The sequence below is a fragment of the Mus pahari genome, chromosome 1, assembly GCF_900095145.1.
Source record: "Mus pahari chromosome 1, PAHARI_EIJ_v1.1, whole genome shotgun sequence".
In the NCBI taxonomy this organism is placed as follows: Eukaryota; Metazoa; Chordata; class Mammalia; order Rodentia; family Muridae; genus Mus; species Mus pahari.
This window is the reverse complement of record NC_034590.1, coordinates 46,839,512-46,861,140: the sequence shown is the minus strand read 5'-3', so window position 1 is coordinate 46,861,140 and position 21,629 is coordinate 46,839,512. Positions and strand designations below refer to the sequence as shown.

At 43.8% G+C, this 21,629-nt stretch overlaps 1 protein-coding gene across 8 annotated transcripts in view; it reads left to right on the top strand.

Moving 5' to 3' along the window:
* Sv2b (synaptic vesicle glycoprotein 2B) overlaps nucleotides 1-21,629 on the top strand; it is a 174,085-nt gene that overhangs the window by 144,635 nt on the left and 7,821 nt on the right. For all 8 annotated transcript variants that reach the window (XM_021196594.1, XM_029540333.1, XM_021196584.2 and 5 more), the window contains 5 exons: nucleotides 3,648-3,758; nucleotides 4,557-4,645; nucleotides 8,454-8,618; nucleotides 18,546-18,679; nucleotides 20,205-20,405. In XM_021196594.1, the coding sequence (XP_021052253.1) occupies nucleotides 3,648-3,758; nucleotides 4,557-4,645; nucleotides 8,454-8,618; nucleotides 18,546-18,679; nucleotides 20,205-20,405 (700 nt within the window). The remainder of the gene's footprint in view (nucleotides 1-3,647; nucleotides 3,759-4,556; nucleotides 4,646-8,453; nucleotides 8,619-18,545; nucleotides 18,680-20,204; nucleotides 20,406-21,629) is intronic.

Sequence of the window (21,629 nt, the reverse complement as noted above, 5' to 3'; positions counted from 1 at the left end):
ATTCATCCACATTTCCCCTTTATACCCCGTGGCTTAAAGCCCTGGATTCTTAGGTGGGATCACATGGTGGCACTTGAGTTTCCTCATGGAGAAAGGCAGATAGTGTATCTGTATTATTATAGAGATTAAACAAAGAACCTGAGACAATGCCTGCCTTGGAGTATTAAAAAATATTAACAGCTGTGAAAAATGTTATGACATACATTTTTCATAAATTAGCGCATTACTATCTTTATAGAAAATTGCTTAATGGCATGTTTGCCCAATTCGAATGCTCCTAACATATTTAAAATAATAGACATTTTATTTTACTTTTAATTTTAAATTATTTCCCACATATTTATAAATATGTCTACTGTACATATTAGCAACACCCCAATCCTCCCCACCCACCCCCTCTCTCTTCTCTTCCATTACTTCTGTTCGCTCCCCTCAATACTTTTACTTATACTTTTATGGGACCAGTACATCCATGACCAAAATGTATTACAAAGAGCAAACAACAGAAATATTCCAAATGAAGACATTAAGGGTCAATGGCTCTCCCACCCTTCTAGCCCACACACACACACACATACAACACACATACACACACATGGATGGACTGTGATGCACAGGAAGGCTACAGTTGCAGAAGCCAGGCATTAGAGCAGACTTCCTGCCCACTACCATCATCACTGCAGCCCTCTCCTTCCTTGTTCCACAGCCTGGGCAAGTTTGAGCTCTGGGGTCTTTTTGGGATGTGTGTCCTTAGCCTTCTCTCTTCCTCCAGCCTCAGGTGCAATGGCTTTTGAACCATACCAGCCTGGCATAGAACACACATCCAGACACCCACCCACCACGTGCAGCAAGCATTTGTGAACTTGGTGGTGTCACTAAAATGTTGATGATAATGGAAATGATATCAGAGCATATAGCTTTGCCCTTTCTTCCTTCCAGACCTTTCCCTCTTTCTAAATCTCTTTTTGTGCACTGATGTCCTCTTCCACACCATGCCTGAATACTACAAAACATGCGCATGTGCACCGCATGTGCACACGTGCACGCATGCATCCTTCACTTCTTGGGAATACACTCACTGGGTTCTCAGCTTACGCTTGGTTGCCTTTCACACATAAGCCTCTCCCAGGGCAACTGGACTGTGACTTCTGTAAGGAATACTCCTGGAAACCTGGCTTGGCTTCTGAGACTGGCTGTCCTCGGTAGAAAAGCGATTCCACATTCTCACTTGGCCAAGTGCAAAGAGATAAGATCCGGCACAGTACAACTAGGCTTTTCTCTGAACAGGAAGTGGTTTGCTGGTCTGTAGCTCCTACCCAGAGGTGCCTGGGATTCCACTGTGGGTGTTCAGGGGTAAGCTTCCTCAGGGTGAAGCTCTAGCAGTCAGCTAGTTTATATTCTTTTAGGAAGTTTGAGGTGATAAAACCAACAAGCACCCCAACTTCTAAAGGCAAAAGCTAAGCTGTATACTTCAGGACCAGAGTTCTTCATGTCAGGGATGGGAGCACACTGGGGCGGAAGCCCACGGAGATCAGAGTGCAAGGGGCCTCTCAGACTCTGGGATTTTCTTACTCTACTGCGTATGCCACTCCCTAGATCTTGGGACCTCACATCTGCTTTTAGTGGCTTTTTTCCTTTTCTTCTTCCTTTTAAACCTAATCAGAAAGCAGAACTAAAAGGATATAGGTTCAGTGTTCCAAACTGACTTGATCATGAGCTATGCTGAAGGGGAAAACTGGGTAGTCCAGGAATGAGGGGAAAGGGGCACAGGGAAGGGGGGCAGGGGAAGAAGAGGGAGAAAAGAAAGAGAGGGAAGGAAGAAGAGAATGGGGAGAAAGGAAGTGAAGGAGGAAAGTATGGAGGGAGAAAGTGCAGGAGAGGGGGAAGTGGAAGGAAGAAGGAGAAAGGGGAAGCGAAGGATAAGGTGGAAGGAAAGGGAAGGAAAGGAAGTAAAAATACCAGGATGGAGGAACTGAAAGTTAACAGACCTCAGACAGCTGGGCTGACATCGGAGGCCAGCAGGGACTTGCATACTACATATATAGTATATAGTGTATTGCATACTACCTATATAGCAGGGGCTTGCATATACCTACCTGGGCAGAGACACCAGCTGGTTCTTGTGTCACTCCTAAATGTGCTCAGCCGCCCACACCAGAAGAAGGGGGTCAGCCCTGAAGCTGTTCAGTTGAGAGCTCGCCTCTCCCTTGACTCAGGAGCTGCAGGCTTTCGAAGCTCTGATAAGGTCCTCCCACGTGCCTGGACAGCCACAGCTACAAGCTTTCCCTACAGAGAAACCCTGGAGGGTCTGGGACTTGGAGCATTCTACTAAGAACTTCGGCGGGGTAAACAGGAACACGGGCCATATGCTCTTCTCCGTGGCACCCAAGAAAGTGTTCTAATTAATTGTAAATTCGAGCAGTTGTGCTGGAAATCAACACGCCCACTCCCCAAAGCCCAGGAACAGAGCGTTATTTCCCCCAAGGAGCAAAGCAAAGAAAGTTTACACCACAGCAGCTGCTTTGGTGGTTGGGAGCTTGCTTCATAAGGGGCTTTCAAATCTGCCATCATCCTTTTCCTTTGGCCTCCGTTGGCAGTAGCTGGCGCTGTGATGCCCAATGGGGTTAGATGATGTAAAACCCTGCTCCATCCATCTGCTTTCCGTGACCACCGCCTACTCCCCAGGCTACGCCCCGAGGAAAGACTATTTTCACAGCCTGCGCAGCTACAGCTGGGAGGATCGGAGCACAGATGACTGTCAGGCTGATGTTGAGCAGGCATCTGGCCATCCTGAAGATTATCTAGCCCCATCCGGGTTTCTCCTTAGCATCTTCACATTCACAGTTTATTGGCTGAAAGAAAGAAATGGAGAACGTGGCTCTATGTTATCCAAATTCAAACACTTCGTTAGGAGACCAATAGAAACTGCACGTTCTTCTTCTGGTCCTGGGAATTTGGGGAGAGTGTCTGCTTTGTGGACCTGGCTAACTACTCAACTAGAGGAATTTGCACTCCTTAGCACTGATCAGACCTACAATTCGATGATTAGCTTAAAAACCACATTTACGTGAAAGTTGCTGTTATAGTGAGTGGGGGTTATTTACGTTAGACTTTCCAGGTTTTTATAGTTTGAGGAGAACACAGACCTATTTCACTTTATCTGTCTTCAGAACTCTCATTTATAGCAAGACAATTGGGATTTATAGCAAGACAAATGGGAAGCTATGATTTCTGTCATTCTGTTGTGTTTTTAAAGCATCTCAAGTATCAGTGTCCCTCTCCTGTGTTTTGGCTTGCCGTATTCCAAACTGTCCTGATGTTTATATTCACTAGCTAACAGAAGTGTGAATTTTAATGCAATAGCAGTTTTTGTCAGTCAACATATTATAAACCTGATAACACACATATCTCAATGGCTTGATTTCTTGAAAAGACTATAGTTCAAAATGAACTATAATTCATTTTGCTCACAGTCACCGAGAGCTGCCATGCAAATCTTCATTAAAAACAAGTCATAAAAATCAGAGGACTGTCAAACACTTTTAAAATTCTAGATAATTCAATAAAAGCAAATACATGAAACATTTAGAAGAAGAAAGTTGAAGATATATAGTGTTGAGATAGTCACATCCATCCTCGTTTTCCAGGTTTCCCACATCAAAACTCCCAAGCAAATGGATGAATTCATTGAGATCCAGAGTTCAACAGGAACTTGGTACCAGCGCTGGCTGGTCAGGTTCATGACCATTTTCAAACAGGTATGATCTGTGAGCACACTTTTGGGAGGGTGGCTGGCTCCACAGAAGTCTATTATTTCAGGGGGGTGAAGAATAAAGACCACACAGCATCCTTAAACTAACATGGCATGATGGAGAGGGAGCAATCCCAAGGAAGGTGTCCCCCTCTAAGCTTGCCCTGTATCTAGAGATGAGAGTGTTTAAACCACAGTGTCTTCTCCCACTGTTCTTTCTCCTCACCGGGGTTGTGATAGTATTAGTAAGCACCCTTCTCTCCACACTTTTCTCTCCAGCAACTTCTCTTTAAGTAATTCATAGCAAGGAAGATAGGATAAAAATAAACGGCTCTGGGGTTGTAAGTGACTTTGGGAAGGAACACACTGATTCTGTTCCTGCAGGAGTGTTTCAAGCCAGCTGTTGAGCACTGAGGTAGCCAGCTAGCTTCTCCTGAGACTTAAAGGGTTCATGCTTTATGGTCAATACATTTTTGAAGTGTTGCCCTGAATGCAGGGTATGGTGTGTAGAACTGATGATTGTAGGTTACTGAATGCCTCGGAATTCCAACTTGGTGTGCTTTTAGTCACATTTATCAAAGTACCATGTTTCTAGGGGAAATGCTACATGGGTGTTGATGTTCAAAGGTGGCCAGAAGGAATGGATGAACATTCCTTGTTATGTAGACAAGGCTCCTTCCTCTGGGGGAGAATGGGTACCCCCTTCTTCTGTGATGTCCAGACAGCTTATTAAAACATCTGAGAAATGTGTTGTCTCTGTCACCTGTCCCTTCTATTAACTCTTTTTCACTGCTGTATATCTTAGGTCTGGGATAATGCCTTGTACTGTGTGATGGGACCCTACAGAATGAACACCCTGATTCTGGCTGTGGTCTGGTTCACCATGGCCTTAAGGTGAGTTCTATCTCACACTGGTGTCTGGTTTATAGACGGACAGTTATAATTTGGTCTGGTGCACAGTTTGTCTCAGAGAGGATGCTTTAGGCCACAAGTAACAAGCAACAGGATCTAGTCGTTTCTATGAACAGAAACCTCTTCCAACCAGAATCCCTTAGAGCAGTCGGGAGGAGTCCCAGCCTGAGGCTAGCCTTACTGCTGCGTTTGCAGAATGCCTGCAGGCTTCCTGTGGACAAAGCATCTGCCTTCTCCTTCATCTACTCTGAGGCATAGCAGACAAATAGAAAATAGGTGTGCTTATGGTGTACAACTCAGTTTTCAAGTATACATACGCTTTGTGGAATAATCATAGTGGCGAAGTTCATCACCCCTTCCTCCTCCTCCCCTTCTAACACCAAAGATCTTCTGTTTAAGGAGAGTTCATGTAAACACTGACTGTTGATTGTGAGCTGCCTTTTCCCATTAGCTATAATTGTTAATTACTGAGCTTCTGGCTTTTTCTCTTTAAATCAATGGCACCTTTCTCAGAAGCTCTGGAGCCAATACTGCCTTTTGTTCCAGCACCCAGAAGGCAGTCTTCTTTCCTGTTACTGGCTAAGAAGTAAGATTGGCCTGTGGGGTTTGATTCGGTTGGATTTACCCTGACGCCGAAGCTGCCTGTACTTTCCTCAAGGTTGGGGTCTGAATAAAGTTTCAGCTTTTATCATACTTTGTCCAGCAATAAGGAAACAAAACAAAACAAAACAAAACAAAACAAAACAAAACAAGGAGCTAGATCTGGTTCTGCCTTTAAACCTCAGGCTGGCCCTCCAGGTTCATCTTAGCTTCAGACTTCATCACCTTGCTTCCTGGCTGCGTTTTGCAGGGTGTGTAAAGCGCTCAGAGGCGGGGTTCAACTGTGCATGGGAAGAGCATCTGGTACAGAGTGATCAATTAGGAAGACTGTAAACTCAGATCTGTGAAAGTGCCTTGTTCTACAGCCCATGGTTAGGGAACCTCAGAAGTCGACTCAGGACATCCTAAGACCAAGTTTCCAGCACAAAGGAGATTTATTGGTTTCAGAGGGACAGAGGGCAGGGAAAAGGGAGGAGGTAGAAGAAGAGGGAGAGGGGAAGGGGATCAAGGGAGAGGGGAGAAAAGGTGTGAGGGAGAGGAGGGAAGGGGTAATTGTTCAGTTGGGGTGGACAAGACAAAGGACTGTCTCAGTTGGACAAGACAAAGGACCATCTCTGGATAGAGAGAAGACGGAAGTAGCCCACAGTTAAGTGGCAATTTATAACAGTAAAGAGGGAAAACCCGTGTTAGGATGAGGTGTTTGATTTAATTGGGCATGTTCATTACGTGAGCCAAAGGGGGCTTTTAATTGCTAGACTTGGTAGTAGGACCTTGTTAGTCAACCTCAGAAGGAAGAAGAGGCTAAAGAAAGGACTAGACCTTGAGGGCTAGCTTTAGGAATGTAATCTAACTTTTTTTTTTTAGCAAGGTTGAGGGAATGGGGAGAGGGCGTGGCCTGCCAGAGCCTTGTTTGCCAGGCTTGAGCTGGTCACAGGGTTGGTCCCTTCACTATGACCCCAAACAACTCCTTCACCCCAGGAAACCAACGAAGCTCTAGTGATCTCTTCGATAGTTACACGAATATAGGTAAATCAATGTGATCCAGTACCTGGGTGGAAGGGATGAAAATCAGCTCTTCCAGACCCAAACAGGTTGATTATAGAGGAAGCCTATAGAGGAATCATTCAATTCCAACATTTCAGAGGTCAAATACACTGAGATTAAGATTCAACTCATCAAATGCTTTAAAAGTGAGCTTTATTTATGTTTCTTCATGTTGAATTTAATTTCATTTAATAGGTAATATATTCCAAATGTTAGAACCCCAGGGAAATCTTATCTCTGCTCCCCCTTCTTACACCCACTCCCTTCTGCCTGCAGCATGCACCTTTTAGTTCCTGTTTTTTCCTGTTTTCTCTCACTCTCTAGCTCCCTCTCTTTCTCTCTCTCGCTCTCAAATGTAAGCAAATAATACATACATGTATATACATGTATGTATAATTTCCCAAACATATGTATATGTATATATATATGAAAAAATACGCACACACAAACACACACACACACACACACACACACACACACACACACACGTATAGTTTCCCAAAGTCTCTGTATATATGCAGGTATTTCCCAAGGTTTGTGAATATGTGTAGCTGTTTCCCAAGATCTATGTCTATATGCAGATGTTCCCATAGCCTATGTACATATGTAGCGTTATCCAAGGTCTATTTACATATGCAGATGCTCTGTTCTCCTTTTCTTATTCAAGGAAAAACACTTTGCATTTGCTTGTTGAAGTCAATGATGTATACTGAGTATTCACTGAGTACCCACGCTAATCAACTAAGGTTTTGGTTTCCCCCCTCCCTCCTTCATTCCTCCCCATCCCCCAACTTGTTTTGAGATAGAGTTCATGTAGCCCAGGATGGCTAGAAGTTCACTATGTAGCTGAGGCTTTCCTTGAATTGTTGATCCTGCTGTCTCCTCCTGCTAAATGCTGGGATTATCAGCAAGTCCTACAGTCTGTGGTCCTTCCTTCTTTGAAGAGGAATAATATATCTGAGTAGTACCCCACAACACGTCCTCCACCACTCGTCATCAGCCAAGGCTCCCTTGTAAGACTTCTGGGAGTTTCCAGATCTTTGCTGTTGTGATCAGTGCCACAATGTCTAGACCGTGGGCTACGCAATTGCACTGGGAAATAAAGGACCCACAGCTTTTAGTGCTGAGATTCCTGAAATAATCTGTGGCCTGGGTGCACTGGGGCCGCTTTGTTAGTGAACTATATTCCTGGAAGTGACATTCAAGGGTCAAAAGAGATAAGCCACCAGAAATATTTTTAGTTAGCAGTAAGCTCTTCTCCACACGTGCTTTCCTTGCTATCAATGGAACAGAGCATCATTGCTCTCAGTCAGACATCTGTGGCTTTGATTTAACACCTTAGGGGTTGGGGTATAATTTATATCACTCAAAAGGAGCACTTTTTTAAAAAATAATTTTTATATTTCTATGTTTGTTTCATGTGCATATGTGGTGTGTATAGGTATGTATACACACCACATATGCACGTATGCTCTTTCTTTGTGTGTTTGTGTGTGCATGGAAGCCAGGCATTGAAGGTTGGGCATTTTCCCAGATTGTTTCCACATTATTTACTGAGGCAGGGTGTCACTGAACCTGGATCTTGTTGATTTTGTCTAGTCTAGCTAGCCAGCTTGCCCTGGGGATTCACTGTCCTTACCTCTCCCAGCCATCTTGTCTACCTATAATTTATGCTAGAGCTGGAGACCTGAACGCCACCTCCAACCTTGCACAGTGAGCACTTTATCCACTGACCTCTTTGCTCAGCTCCCTTCCTCTTTCCTGTCTTTCATCTGTCCAGGTTGTCTAAGTGCTGCCGAGTCAGTGGTGACGAGCACCTAGTGAGAATATCTTTAGCATGTCCCTTTTTACTATAGTTCTGGCTTTTGAGTTAAGATGTGTTTTCTATAGGTTAGTAAAATATCCAGCAGTCTCTAATCTACTGGTAGTTTTGTTGTTGTGAGCTTTTAATCAAATGCATTTCAGAATATAATTTTCTTCTGTCTTTTAGATGTGTTAATGTGATGAATTTTGTTTTATATTTGCTAATAATGAACCAGATTACTACATTAATTGCAGTCTACATTAAGTCATGGAAGCAGATTCTACCGCTGAAAGGATGAGCCAGCCCGGGGGCTTCTTAGATTCTCTGCCTTCTCTCTTGCAGTTACTACGGCCTGACGGTGTGGTTCCCTGACATGATACGCTATTTCCAGGATGAAGAATATAAGTCTAAAATGAAGGTGTTCTTTGGTGAGCATGTGCATGGCGCCACAATCAACTTCACCATGGAAAACCAGATCCACCAACATGGGAAGCTTGTGAACGATAAGTAAGTGTGTAACCATGGGCGTTCCTTGGGCCTGAGTGGCAGTCACTGGGGCTCCCTTGCTGAGATTTCAGTGTACTAAGGATGAACTCCAAGGATCCAGTGGCCCTCACAACCCATCCTGGCTGCTAGAGATACTATAGGTCCCCTGATGGCTGACTCTGCGTTGCACGGACTCCTCAGGTTCCCGTCGTGTCCTGACTATGAGAGAACATGACATTTGGTAGAGGGTGACCAATGTGTCTTGTCTTTCCTGAGAACTTGATCCTTTGATGAGAGGGAACAGAAAGCCACATTCCATCCGGTGCCACTAGGCTGAGCATGTCCTCCTTTGAGCTTGAACTGTGTTTACAAGCTCCTAGAGTGTGATTGTCAACCGTGTGAGTGGCCATGGGCTTTGCCATTACACCGGGGAAGTAAAGGATCCACAGTGTTCAGTGCCTGAGGTCCTTGAAAAAACAATCTGTGGCCTGGTTGTTGAGCTTTTCCTTTGATTCTGGAAGCTTCTCTGTGCTATTATGGAACTACCTTTTGTTATTCTTCATATAATACTACCTCAGAAGGTAGACCAGTATGTTCTGTGGTCAGTGGGAGTCTTGTCCTTAGGGGAGAAACCAGTGGCTTTTAGAAAGGTTCTGCCTATGTCTTTGTGAGATTGCTCAGTTCATTTGACTCATCTCCCTCCTTGCGGGACAAATGACTTGAGTAGTTTAGAATGCTGAATCCCCTCTATGAGGCTGCCCCCTGGAGGTGAAGTAACAGACAGAGGCAGGACATAAGATAGGCTCCGGGTCATGTTTTTCTCCAAGAGAGCATGGGCCCCTTGAAGCTGCCCTCTGAAACTATACCTAGTAAGGTCACTAAGGTAAGTGGTGTATAGTGACTGTAGAATTATGTAGGATTTCTGGAGATGCTATGGCCTAGACACATCGCTCCCAATGCCATTAACTCCCTATCCACTACATTATCACAAAATTAGCGCTGTCACAGGGGGCACATAAGGTCCCCTCTGAAGCCTATTGAATTTAAAATCTATCTTGCCTTCTTGTGTTATGCTGCCACCTGGTGGTCAGAACATAACAATACCTCTTTCAAAGCCCCAAGCTGTTGACCTCCCTTTGTGCCCTGTAACCCCCCCCCACAGCCCCCCACCCCCACCCCCTGCCCCGTGACATCATGCACATCGTGCTGCTTTCTAATGTAGATGAAAATGATCTATTTTTACTGACTAAACACATGGAGAAAATGACTCTGTAGAAGGGCCTCAGACTTCCTCCTGTATTGTAGGTCCCAGATGAAAGTCAATCCTTATCCTTCTGAGAAACCTATTCCCTTGACCTCAAGAAGAAATCAAAGTGCACAGACCAGTTTTGGCCCCACCCCGAGAGATCAGCCACTGGTGCATTTTATGGGACATAAATGCTCTCTGCATTCCAACGTAGAGTTTGCCTCAAGAGTTCGTGAGTTTTTCAAAGTGCAAGAAAGGCAAAGGATTAAATTAATATTTTATATTCTTAGCCAAAATGCCAGGTTAGGTTACCCTTACTAGTAATTAAGAGTATGAATTAACTAAGTAGCTAACTAATTGATGGTCCTACTTCAAGGAGACAGCACCAGTTTGTGACTGGGTTAGTCTGGGAAAGGAGAGGTGCCTGATTCCTGTCTGTGAGAGCTCAGGAAGCAATGGCCTGATTTCCATTTCTCTTCCTAGCAGAAGGGAAGTTGAGGCTGTACTCTGAACCCTCGGGTGTTGTGTCTGCAGTGGGACTGCACCTCCATTCACAGAGGTTACTTGCCATTGAGGAATAGAAAGGTTTTTTATTAAAAAGTCATCCCAAGTCCGAAGTCAGGGCTTCCATTAAAGGTCAGCTGCGAGTAGCTCAGAGTGCAAATGAGGCTCATGATTCATTAAATGAGGTAGGGAGCATGGCAGGAAGCAGGGAGAGCAGAGGGGAAGGCAGAATCATGCAGTGAGCAGAGGTGGATCCCGTGCACTGCGTGAAAGGCCACTATGCCACCAGGGCCCCTTTTTAGTAGCACGTAAATAAGATGTGGGTTTTAACACTAATTGTGGCTAATTTCAATACAGTAAAGTCCCTTGCAAATGCCAACAGTAGGTGATGAGCATAGGCAATTGCTGCCATATACTGGGCTGTCCAGTCTCACAGCCTACATTTGAAGGTTACACTTCAGATAAGAAACACATATTAGATTGTGTGGTAGAATTTCTCAGTACCATTTCTTGCTTTGTGTGGGTCACATGTGTACATTCTTCTTGATAGTCTTTCTGGGCACTTTGTATTTTTTTTTTTTTTTTTGGCTGGGCACTGAAAACAGGATTTCTTTTTCCCAGTAAAAGGTTTGAACAGATGATTGCAAATACATAAGAACCCCGTTGATTATTGGAGGCTTATTTTGTGCCTAATTGAGCTCCTAAGAGTTTTCTTCATTGTTGGTTCTGTAATCCTATCACCTTTGGAGAATCATGGCCTTCTTTTTATGGTGGAATATTCTGTACTTTGAGAGACTAGGGAATAATACGGACAACACGATTTGGGGTACTCAGCCTTATAAACCATAACATCTAGATCATTAGCTGAGGTTTTAAGTACTCACTTGGTTAACCCTGTTTCCTTCCTGTGAAGAGATGCTGCTTGGGGTTGACCCCAGCACCTCTCACACACGAAACATATACTGTATCATAGAACAGCAGTTCTCAACCTGTGCTCACAGCCCCTTTGGGGGTTGCATATTAGATACCTTACACATCAGATTATTTACATTGTGATTCAGAACAATAGCAAGGTTACAGTTATGAAGTATCAAGGACATAATTGTATGATGGGGGTCTGCACATGAGGACCTGTATTGAGGGGTCACAGCATTAGGAAGGTTGAGAAAGATTGCCCTAAGCTACGCTCTTCAGACCTTGAGTTGAATTCTTGATACTAACCCAGCCTCTCCGGAGGAAATGATCACCATTGTCAGAAGTTGGTGCTATATATTTGTGTATGCCTCTGTGTGTTTTCCAGTGTAATTCTATATCTGTAAGCATTGCACCATAGTCTTCTGTCTGTGTCAAGCTGCAGCTGAAATATATAATATTTGTGTATGCCTCTGTGTGTTTTCCAGTGTAATTCTATATCTGTAAGCATTGCACCATAGTCTTCTGTCTGTGTCAAGCTTCAGCTGAAATATATAATATACATTACTTGTTATTACTGTTGTTTTTCTGAGACAGGGCCTTGTGTAGGCCAGGCTGGTCTCAAACTTGCCTCATAGCTGAGGATGCCCTTGCATCCTTGACCTTCTTGCTCCCACCTCCTGCTGGGATTACAACTGTGCACTTCCATTCCTTGCTTTGCACGTGCTATACAACACTTTTTTTGTTTGTTTGTTTGTGTAGGATCAAACTCTTTTTGAAATTCATTTATTCTGTGACAATTTCAGAAATGCACAAGATAGATTCCAGGCACATTCGCCTCCCTCCATCCCTTACCCCTCTGACTCCCACTACCATTCCCCCTCCTACCAGGTCTCTACTCTTAGTTTCGTGTCTTTTCATTTTGATTTTGTTTTTGCATGGTGACTCACTGGGTGTAACCCGGGCATGTGTGCAAAGCTGTCTGCAGGAGTGTGACCAACCACAGAGGCCAAGTCACTGAGGACAAAGCCTTCCTGTCAGCTACAGCCATCAACTGCCTACAGCTCCCATAGGGAGGGCGGGGCTTGTAGGCGGGGCTTGTAGACCTCTTCTCTGTCTGACAGTTTATGGGTCCACTCTTTGCTGGACCTATTCAGGTAGCTGCAGCTATGGTGATAGTTAGCATAGCTATACAACACATTTCTTTTTTAAAAACTTGAATTTCATCTCATGTATATGCTACTATCTATCAGTTCTGTTGCTGGCCATTTAGGTGACAATTGTTCACCATTACAATAATGTTGCAAAAAAAAATTATTCTTATGAGAAAGAGTTTTTCTCACTAGTATAACTGAAGGTAAAATTCCTGAGTAGGAAGGGTCTTGCTTAGATATGCTCACATGAAAACTCTGCTTCCTCTATGCCAGTGGTTCTCAACCAGTGATTGAGAACCAACCTGTGGGTCTCAACCCCTTTCGATCAAATGACCTTTCCACAGGGGTCACCTAAGACAACCAGAAAAACATATATTTGCATTATGATTCATAATAGTAGCAAAATGGCACTTATGAAGTAGCAATAAAAATAATTTTATGGTTGGAGGTCACCACAACATGAGGAATTATATTAAAGGGGGTTGGCAGCATTAGAAAGAGAACCACTGTTCCATATTCTAAATAAAACGTTTCTATGTCCATGTTAAGTGTGTGTGTGTGTGTGCATGTGTGCATGTGTACATGTGTGTGATGTGTGTTGGGGGAGATATGTGTGCCACAGCACGCACAGGACAACTTGGCGGAGTCAGTTTTCTCCTCCCACTTTTTTTGTGGATTCTGGGGATTAAACACAGGTCTTTAAGTTGTATAGTAAGAGCCTTTACCTGCTGAGCCATGTCACTGGCTCCTGCTACAGATTTATCTGTCTGTCTGTCTGTCTGTCTGTCTGTCTGTCTGTCTGTCTGATGTGATTTTCAAAATCTTCCTCCTTTCAATATTTTCCTCCCCCCTTCCCTCCAAGGCAGGGCGGGCCTCACACTGTAGCCCTGCCTGTCTTGGAAGTAACTATGATACAGACGCAGCCTTGATCTCACAGATACCTGCCTGCCTCTGCGTTCCAAGTGCTGGTGCCCCACCCCTGACCTTGAATTTGTTACTGATCTGTTTGTGTGCACGGCGCTTCTTCTTTCTCTTTCCTGTGCTTCTTCTGGTACTTCCTCTGTGAACTTCTCAAGTTATTGTTTTGTTTCCATATTTCTTTGGGAAAGTTATTCACCATTATCTCCTCAAGTATTTCTTCTGGCAAATTCTGTCCCCTTTCCATCTTGAGTTATGAATGCTACCTATATTACACTGTCCTGTATTCCCTGGTACTTTTAGATATTCTTTTCTGTCTTTATTTTTCTCTCTGGATATTTGGTAGTTTCTTTTGAATCATGTATAATTTCAGCAACTTATTCTTTTTGTGATGACATGTGTCCTGATGAGCCTATCAAATGCATTTTTTTCAAAACAGAATATTTTTGATTCATTTTTGACAATTTCCCCTATATGTATATACTGAATTTTGATCCTATCCAACTATATTTTCCCCTATACTCCCTCTTGGCCTCCCCAAATACTCCCTTTCACCTTCGTCTCCCCTTCCTCCTCTCTTTTGCTTTATAGCCCATTAAAGTCAAATTAGTGCTCCCTGTATGCACATGGGTTTGGGACCATCCACCACAGCATAGACAGCCTATTAGCAGGTGGGGCATACTCCTGAAGATAAATGACTCTCCTCCTCCAGCTCCTTAGCTAGAGTCCAGCCTCAAGAGATCCTCTCCTATGTATGCTGGCATATATCGGCTTGCTCTTGTGTCGGGTATGATGGCCACTCTTAGTTCCTGAGTGCAATGGCCCTGCCACGCCCCAATTAGGCAGCATTTCACGGCATTCTTCCTGATCCTCAAGCTCTTACAATCTTTCTGTCTGCTCTACTGCAGTGTTTTTCTGAGCCTGAGTGGTGACTGGAGACTCTAGCCTCTGTCTTGGCAATGATCACAGTCAATTATAATCATCAACTCTTTCTGTAGAGTCAGTCTCATGATGGTGACACCATCCGACAGTAAATGTGAGGACTACATTGGTATGAGTCTGGTGTCCTTTATATCCCTCGGTGGACAAAGCGTTAAGTCTGAGAGTGACTGAAATAGATTATCCCAATAATGATTCTTTTCTAAAATTTATTATTTAACCTTGCTCGTTGACAATTTCACACACGTATAAATTGCAATGCATTCAGATCACTCTACCCTCTGCCTTGTTTATGTCCCTCTCACCCCAACAACCCTTCTTCACATGTTCAAATCCCTCTGCTTTGTTTGTCACCCACTGGGTTTAACCAGGGATGCCCAATAATCACAGATTTGGGACTATCCACTGGAGCCTGTTGGGGTCAGCAAAGTTGTCATAATAATTTTGTTCCAGACACTGCATTACCAGTGGCTTTTCTGTCCTTAAGGGAGTAACATATACGTTGTCTTTTGCTAACTCACTCCCCAACCCCAATTACTTAGTACTTAGAGACAGGATCTTCCTATATAGCCCAGGCTGTCCCTGAATCCATAATACTCTGGGATTGAAGGTGGGTACCACTACATCTGGGTTTTGTAGTCATGTTGCTTTCAGCCTCCAAACCTTCCTAATGAGAAATCTTGAGATGACTCAGTGTACAAGTTAGATATCGGAAGAGATGACTTATGGAGAGACTCATAAAATATGTTGGTCCTTTATCCTTTTATCTTTTTCCTTATAACATTGGCTTTTTTATAACCCACTTGGAGACATATTTTAAGGTCTGCCTGCATCAGATTCATTTTTGATTTATGGCTCAGCTTTCTTAACTACCCTTGGAAGAATATTAAAATACCTCTGAAGGCCACGTCACCAGCCCATTATTATATTAAAGAGAAGGATATCTTAAGAGAGGCAAAGACTGAGACAGGAATAGCTGTCCTATGTAAACACATCTGGTGTACAATATTTGAAACCACAGGCATCTTCCTGTATTAAAAATGTCCCAACTAGTTTTCTGTTTGTTTCTCTCTTCCCTTCCCCTCTTCTACTCCCCCACACCTTTCCCCTCTGTGACACAGTCTTGAGTAGGCTAAGCTGGCCACAGATTCCTACCTGAGGGTGACTTGAATCCTTGATTTTCCTGCCTGAACCTCCCAAATGGATACTGGGATGCTGGGATGCTGGGGTGCTGGGGTGCTGGGATGCTGGGATGCTGGGATGCTGGGATGCTGGGATGCTGGGATGCTGGGATGCTGGGATGCTGGGATTATAGGCAAATTCCACTTAATTCTCCCCCTTCCCACTCTGATAGAGTTTCACTCTGTAGCTAAGACTGGCCTCTAACTCATAGCTATTTTTCTACCCCAGCCTCCTTCATGCTGGGTTGACAGGTATTAACTTCCATGTCCCAGTTAGTTTTGTTTTTGTTTTTGTTTTGTTTATTTTACAGAACTAGAAAGTTAATGACAGATTCTGTAAGCTTGAGTTTAAATGTCCATACAAATGGGTGCCTAAGGAAAATGATTCAAAGTTGTTGGGAGCATAGCACAAAAGGCCTTGTGCCTACAGATCTCCAGAGAAACTAGAAATTGTAAGCACACAGGATTCAAAACCCGTTCTTTCACGCAGAAAACTGGGAATTGGAAGTGATTAATAGCCTTGTGATCTGATTTATCTGTTGGTCCAGGCCATATCGAGCTGCTACAAGCAGGACTAAAGGTGGCTAGTAATGTTGATGACCCTCATAGCTGGGGATCTCTGAGCTCTCACAACCAGGACCAGAGGTGGTTAGTAGCCCAAATGACCTCTATGTTATCTGCATGACTGAGACCAGGTCAGATTTCCCCTGGGATGTTAACCTAGTGCAGGTAGTTTTGATGCAATTATACTTCCTTGTGCACCTGGGGTTGCATTACACTAGGAAACTTCCAAATTATACTGTTTAAATTTGTTGGGAATTAACTACCTGGCATCAGACTCCCAAAGACTTGATCTAGGTTGATGAAGTCAATCTGTCCCATTTTCATTCTCATTGCATTTATTTATTTATTTATTTATTTATTTATTATTTTAGTTTTTTTTTTTGAGAAAGGCTTTCTCTGTATAGCCCTGGCTGTCCTGGAACTCACTTTGTAGACCAGGCTGGCCTCGAACTCAGAAATCCACCTGCCTCTGCTTCCCGAGTGCTGGAATTAAAGGGCGTGCACCACCACGCCCGGCTTCATTCTCATTGCTGTATGCTTCCCTTCCATGCCTACTGTGATCATCTGCAGGCTTTCCTCCACAAAGGACTTTTATTTTCTAAACCAATCATTACAGCAAACATTGAAAGTGTAATAATCTGATCTCTGCCTCAGATGAATATCACACACACACACACACACACACACACACACACACACACACACGTACATGTGTGCCTCAGGACTCTCAGTGCTGGTATTACAGGTGCTCAACACCATGCCCAGCAATGGAAACAATATTTAACGGTAGTTTCCCAGTTTTATTCTGATGACGTGGACAGGGGCTATCACTATGGCAATCTCTGGCTCGAGCCTTCTTTTGGGGAAGGAGGCCCACTTGCAGAAGCCAATGATGAGCATCTCTAGGTTAAACTCTGAGCAGTGCACAATGGAACACTGGCCATGACCCATGGCCAGAAAGTGCATCCTGGGTGCTTGAGAGGAGCAATGACCCTCAGCACCCTGTGTTGCTCTGTCCCTGCGATTCCACTCTCTGGCCATGGTCTACTTTGCTTAAAGCATCATTTTTCCCCATCACTTAGATTGAAGGGTGGGGAACGTGGTTTTTCTCTCTATTCACAGGATGGGACCTAGTAGTACCTATGAGTATTATTAGTATCATGCTCTGAAAAGGTTGGCTAAAGGTTGACTGTGTAAATGTGTGAAGTTGGTACAAGGGGCTTGTAATTGTTCATGAAGAAGAACTAATCCAAAGGCTTCCAGCTTAAACATCTGACCATGCTACAGCAGAGGAGATCGACATGCTCAGAAGGGACCTTCTTTCTAAGTTGACAGGGGAGTTGGAGCTGTACCAAGCAGCTTCTCAATGTGGCTGCACCTTATAAGTATCCGGATGCCTTGCCCACTTATGGGATGCTTTTAAGTGGAAACAAACAAATAAAGCAAAACCAAAACCCTACCACCACCACCATCACCACCACCACCACCACCAACAACAACAACAACCACATACCCTTGGTCTAAAGGGAAAATTAAGTTGATCCAATTTCTATCCTTATATTATACCAATTCCAGGCCCCCAACCTGCTTTCATTTTGTGGTCTAACTCTGAAGATGTATTTGAAAACATGTATCATATTCTATCAACTCTATATTGTATCTTGATTTAATTTTTTACTTAATATATCAGTCCTTTCCTTTCTCCCTCCCTCCCTTTCTTCTTTCCTTCCTGGACAGAAGCTTGCTTGTAGCCCAGGCTGTCTAGGAACTCACTAGGTAGTCCCAAACTCAAGTTCATCCTCCTGTTTCAACCTCCCCAAGAGCCGAGATTACAAGAGTACCATCCCACTTGGCTCATTTGACATATCTTAAATATGGTTCCACATTAATACATCTATCTAGATGATGTCTGTCATCTACCTAGCTCTCAGGTAAGCACATATACACACCTGTAGATGAATGCAAGTAGTAATCTGTTGCTATTATAAGCAATGTTGTTATGAAGACCAGCATGTATGTTTTTTTTAATATATGAGCAAATGCATCTAAGATAATCCCTAGGTCAAAGGAAATGTACAAGTTAAAATTTGTGAAATTGTTCTCCAAAGAAGCTGCATTGATGACATTCTGTGAAGAACAGTGCTCCTCTGCCCACATGTAAGTCTAGCCTGGGGATCTGCACTGGTCCAAGGCTCATGGGAAAGTGAACTGTTGGAGGTATCTCCGTTTCATGCTTTCCACATTTCTGTCACGCTGATGGGAAGGTCCATGGATTGGAATCTGGGAGCTATGCCATGGACGCAGGCTCTTCCATGAACACCTAGACCAGATGCTGTTTCCCATAGCCCCGGAGCCTGCTGCCAGCAACTGAAAAGCAGCTGCAAAAATGGAGCAGGGGGTCTGGCTTGCAATCGTGTTCTGCTATCTTTGCCACACAGTTCTTGATTTTGTCCTTCTGTGCTTTCCATTTGGTCCCAAGCCTTCTTCTCTCCCTGGGGCACGTCACTCAAGGATGCTGTCTTCCTCACAGGTTCATAAAGATGTACTTTAAACATGTCCTCTTCGAGGACACATTCTTTGACAAATGCTATTTTGAAGATGTGACATCCACAGATACTTACTTCAAGAACTGCACCATCGAATCAACCACCTTCTACAACACAGGTAAGGACACCCTGGGAGGAATACACAAAGGTGGACTGGGGCTTAGAACCAAAGCCCAGAGGCAGGGGTGAAGCAGGAGTGAGGGGTTCCTAGTCATCAGTGCCAGCTTTTGAGGGAGAGAAATGGCTTCTACCCCCAGGAAGGGCATACATTAGGGGTCATTTTGGTATTTCCTTTGTCTATACTTCAGGTTTTTTTTTTAATTATATAAATTGAAGTAAAAATTCTGGCCAAATGTCCTCATCTGAGCGAGACTGATGCTACACAACAACACAGTATGACATTCGTAAAACCAGCATTCTGGGAGGGTTGTGTTTACCGCCCCTGATTCATTCCTGGAGACTGGGCATAATCTAAAACTTGCACAATTAAAAACCAGGTTAAAAACACAGAAGTGGATGCTCACAGTCAGCTATTGGATGGAACACAGGGCCCCCAATAGAGGAGCTAGAGAAAGTACCCAAGGAGCTGAAGGGGTCTGCAACCCTATAGATGGAACGACAATAGGAACTAACCAGAACCCCCAGAGCTCGTGTCTCTAGCTGCACATGTAGCAGAAGATGGCCTAGTCGGCCATCATTGGGAAGAGAGACCCCTTGGTCTTGCAAACTTTATATGCCCCATACAGGGGAAGGCCAGGGCCAAGAAGTGGGAGTGAGTGGGTAGGGGAGCGGGGTGGGAGGTATAGGGAACTTTTGGGATAGCATTTGAAATGTAACTGAAGTAAATACCTGATAAAAATCAAAAGGGAATTGTTACCTCTGTGCAGATTCAGTGCAAAAAGGACAAGACACGAAGGACATTTCAGAAGCGCACTGTTTGAGGTTTTCATGATTAAAAGCAAAGCAGGGCATTCTAGGGCTCCCCCACTCTTGCCTCCTTGGCTGTGCTCACCATGGCTTAACGACCTCTCAGAGCAGCGGGGACACAGGGAGCTCCCTGAGTCTTGTCAGAGTTCCCCCCACCAGGGCCCCAGTGGAGAAATGTATTCTGATTATCCCTGCCTTAGAGCTGAGCAAACAGAAGTAAGCAATTGATGGCGGCCACAGCTAGCAAGGAGATGGAGTTTGAATCCATTTCTCAATTACATGGTTCAGAAATCTCTTTGCACTGGATTTCTTGCTTCATGCCTGTGTTTATGCTTCCTCCTAGCAGGGATAAGTGAGCTCCAGTTTCAGTGAAGGATCCCACCTCTATAGGTAAATTGGAGAGCGATTGAGAAGGATATCCAACAGCTTCAGGTCTCAATATGCATGTGTATACACATATATACCCCCACACATGTGAACACACATACCACACATGCACACATCACACAAACGTACACATGTCAAAATGTCTCTAAAATTGGCATTAGTTTCATTTCTCTTTATTATAGGAACTTGAGCAGATTATCACATTTTTTGGACAAACATCACTATGACTTTGAGGTCACAGCTTGCCCATACAGAGAGCATCTGCGCGTCTGCTTTCTTAACCCAGGTCCCATCCACTCCCATGAACTAAGGCTTCTTTCTCTCCTCAGACCTCTACAAACACAAATTCATCGACTGTCGGTTTATCAATTCCACCTTTCTGGAGCAGAAGGAGGGCTGCCATATGGACTTTGAAGAGGACAATGATTTTCTGATTTACCTTGTCAGCTTCCTTGGCAGCCTGTCTGTCTTGCCTGGGAACATAATTTCTGCCCTGCTCATGGACAGAATCGGAAGACTCAAGATGATTGGTAAGTTGGTCACGATGGAACATTTGGGTCTCCTGGCCCCAGTGGCTTGTTTCCTTCTCTTAGAGAAATGTTATGTGTGGAAATGCTGGATCTGCTGCTGTAAAACCAAGGAGGCACATTTACAGATTCCTAGGGTTTCCTATAAAGGCTTTGAGTGCAGGAGAGGGGCTCTTCATCACTTCTAGAGTGTTCTATTAGCACTCTCATAATGATGATGAAATGAATCTACCATACCTGCTTCTTAGCATTATGATGGGAAATATATAAAATGTTCTTTGATGATAGTTTGATAGCTTAAGGCAAATCATATTATTTTTCTTATTTGGTAGCGACTTTCTGTTGTTTAATAATGAAAGTGAGAGGGGCTAAAAGACACAGTGAAATTGTATGATGTGTGTACAAAATCATGAATGAATAGGTGAATAAATAAAAGAAATTATTTTAAATTGCAGGTAATTAGCTTAGTCTTTGTTGGACAGACTCTTGTTGAGATCCTTGCACATACAGCCATTTGATTCTGAACATATGCCTTTCTCTGGGTTTTGGTTTCCTAATAATATGAGTAATAATAACTGGGAGGCTTTTGTGAGGGTTAAACATAATATAGCCCAAACGTCTTATAACACTCAGTATGTTGTAGGCTCTTGGAGTGGTGGCTGTATTCACATCTGCCTTGCCTCCTTCCAGCAGGATGTGCACCGCTGGATACTGAAACACAGCACTGTGAGGGGTCAATAGAAGTGACATGTGTGCACTGAGGGTCAGTAAGAGTGTGCTCTAAATGTGAGCCAAGAGCAGTGCTAGGAAAGTAGGAGGGAGGCACATTAATAAAGAGAGCATTAAGGATCCGCCTTCAGGATGTGGTTGATTGAGAAAATGAATACTAAATTTTCCAGTGTCATAACACAAAGGGAAACAAAATCAATCACATTGTCATTTTATTGGAGAAGAGAAAACAAATCAAGACTTGTGGGAAGAAACCTTCCTTGGCATGTGGATTGTACTTGATATTATTATTGTAACTAGGAGATGGATATTCAGAATGATGAACACAGGATGTGCCTGTGATCTTGGCTCTGGTATCTTATTAGAAAGATGGGACGTTGTCTCATGGGTAGTGCAGACTGAGTTGCCTCTGTTAGGGACAAGTGTCCTTGTCAGGAGACTGGAAAGGGGGGGAGGGCAGGGGAGAGCAGGGAGAGAGAGAGGGAGAGGGAGGAGGAG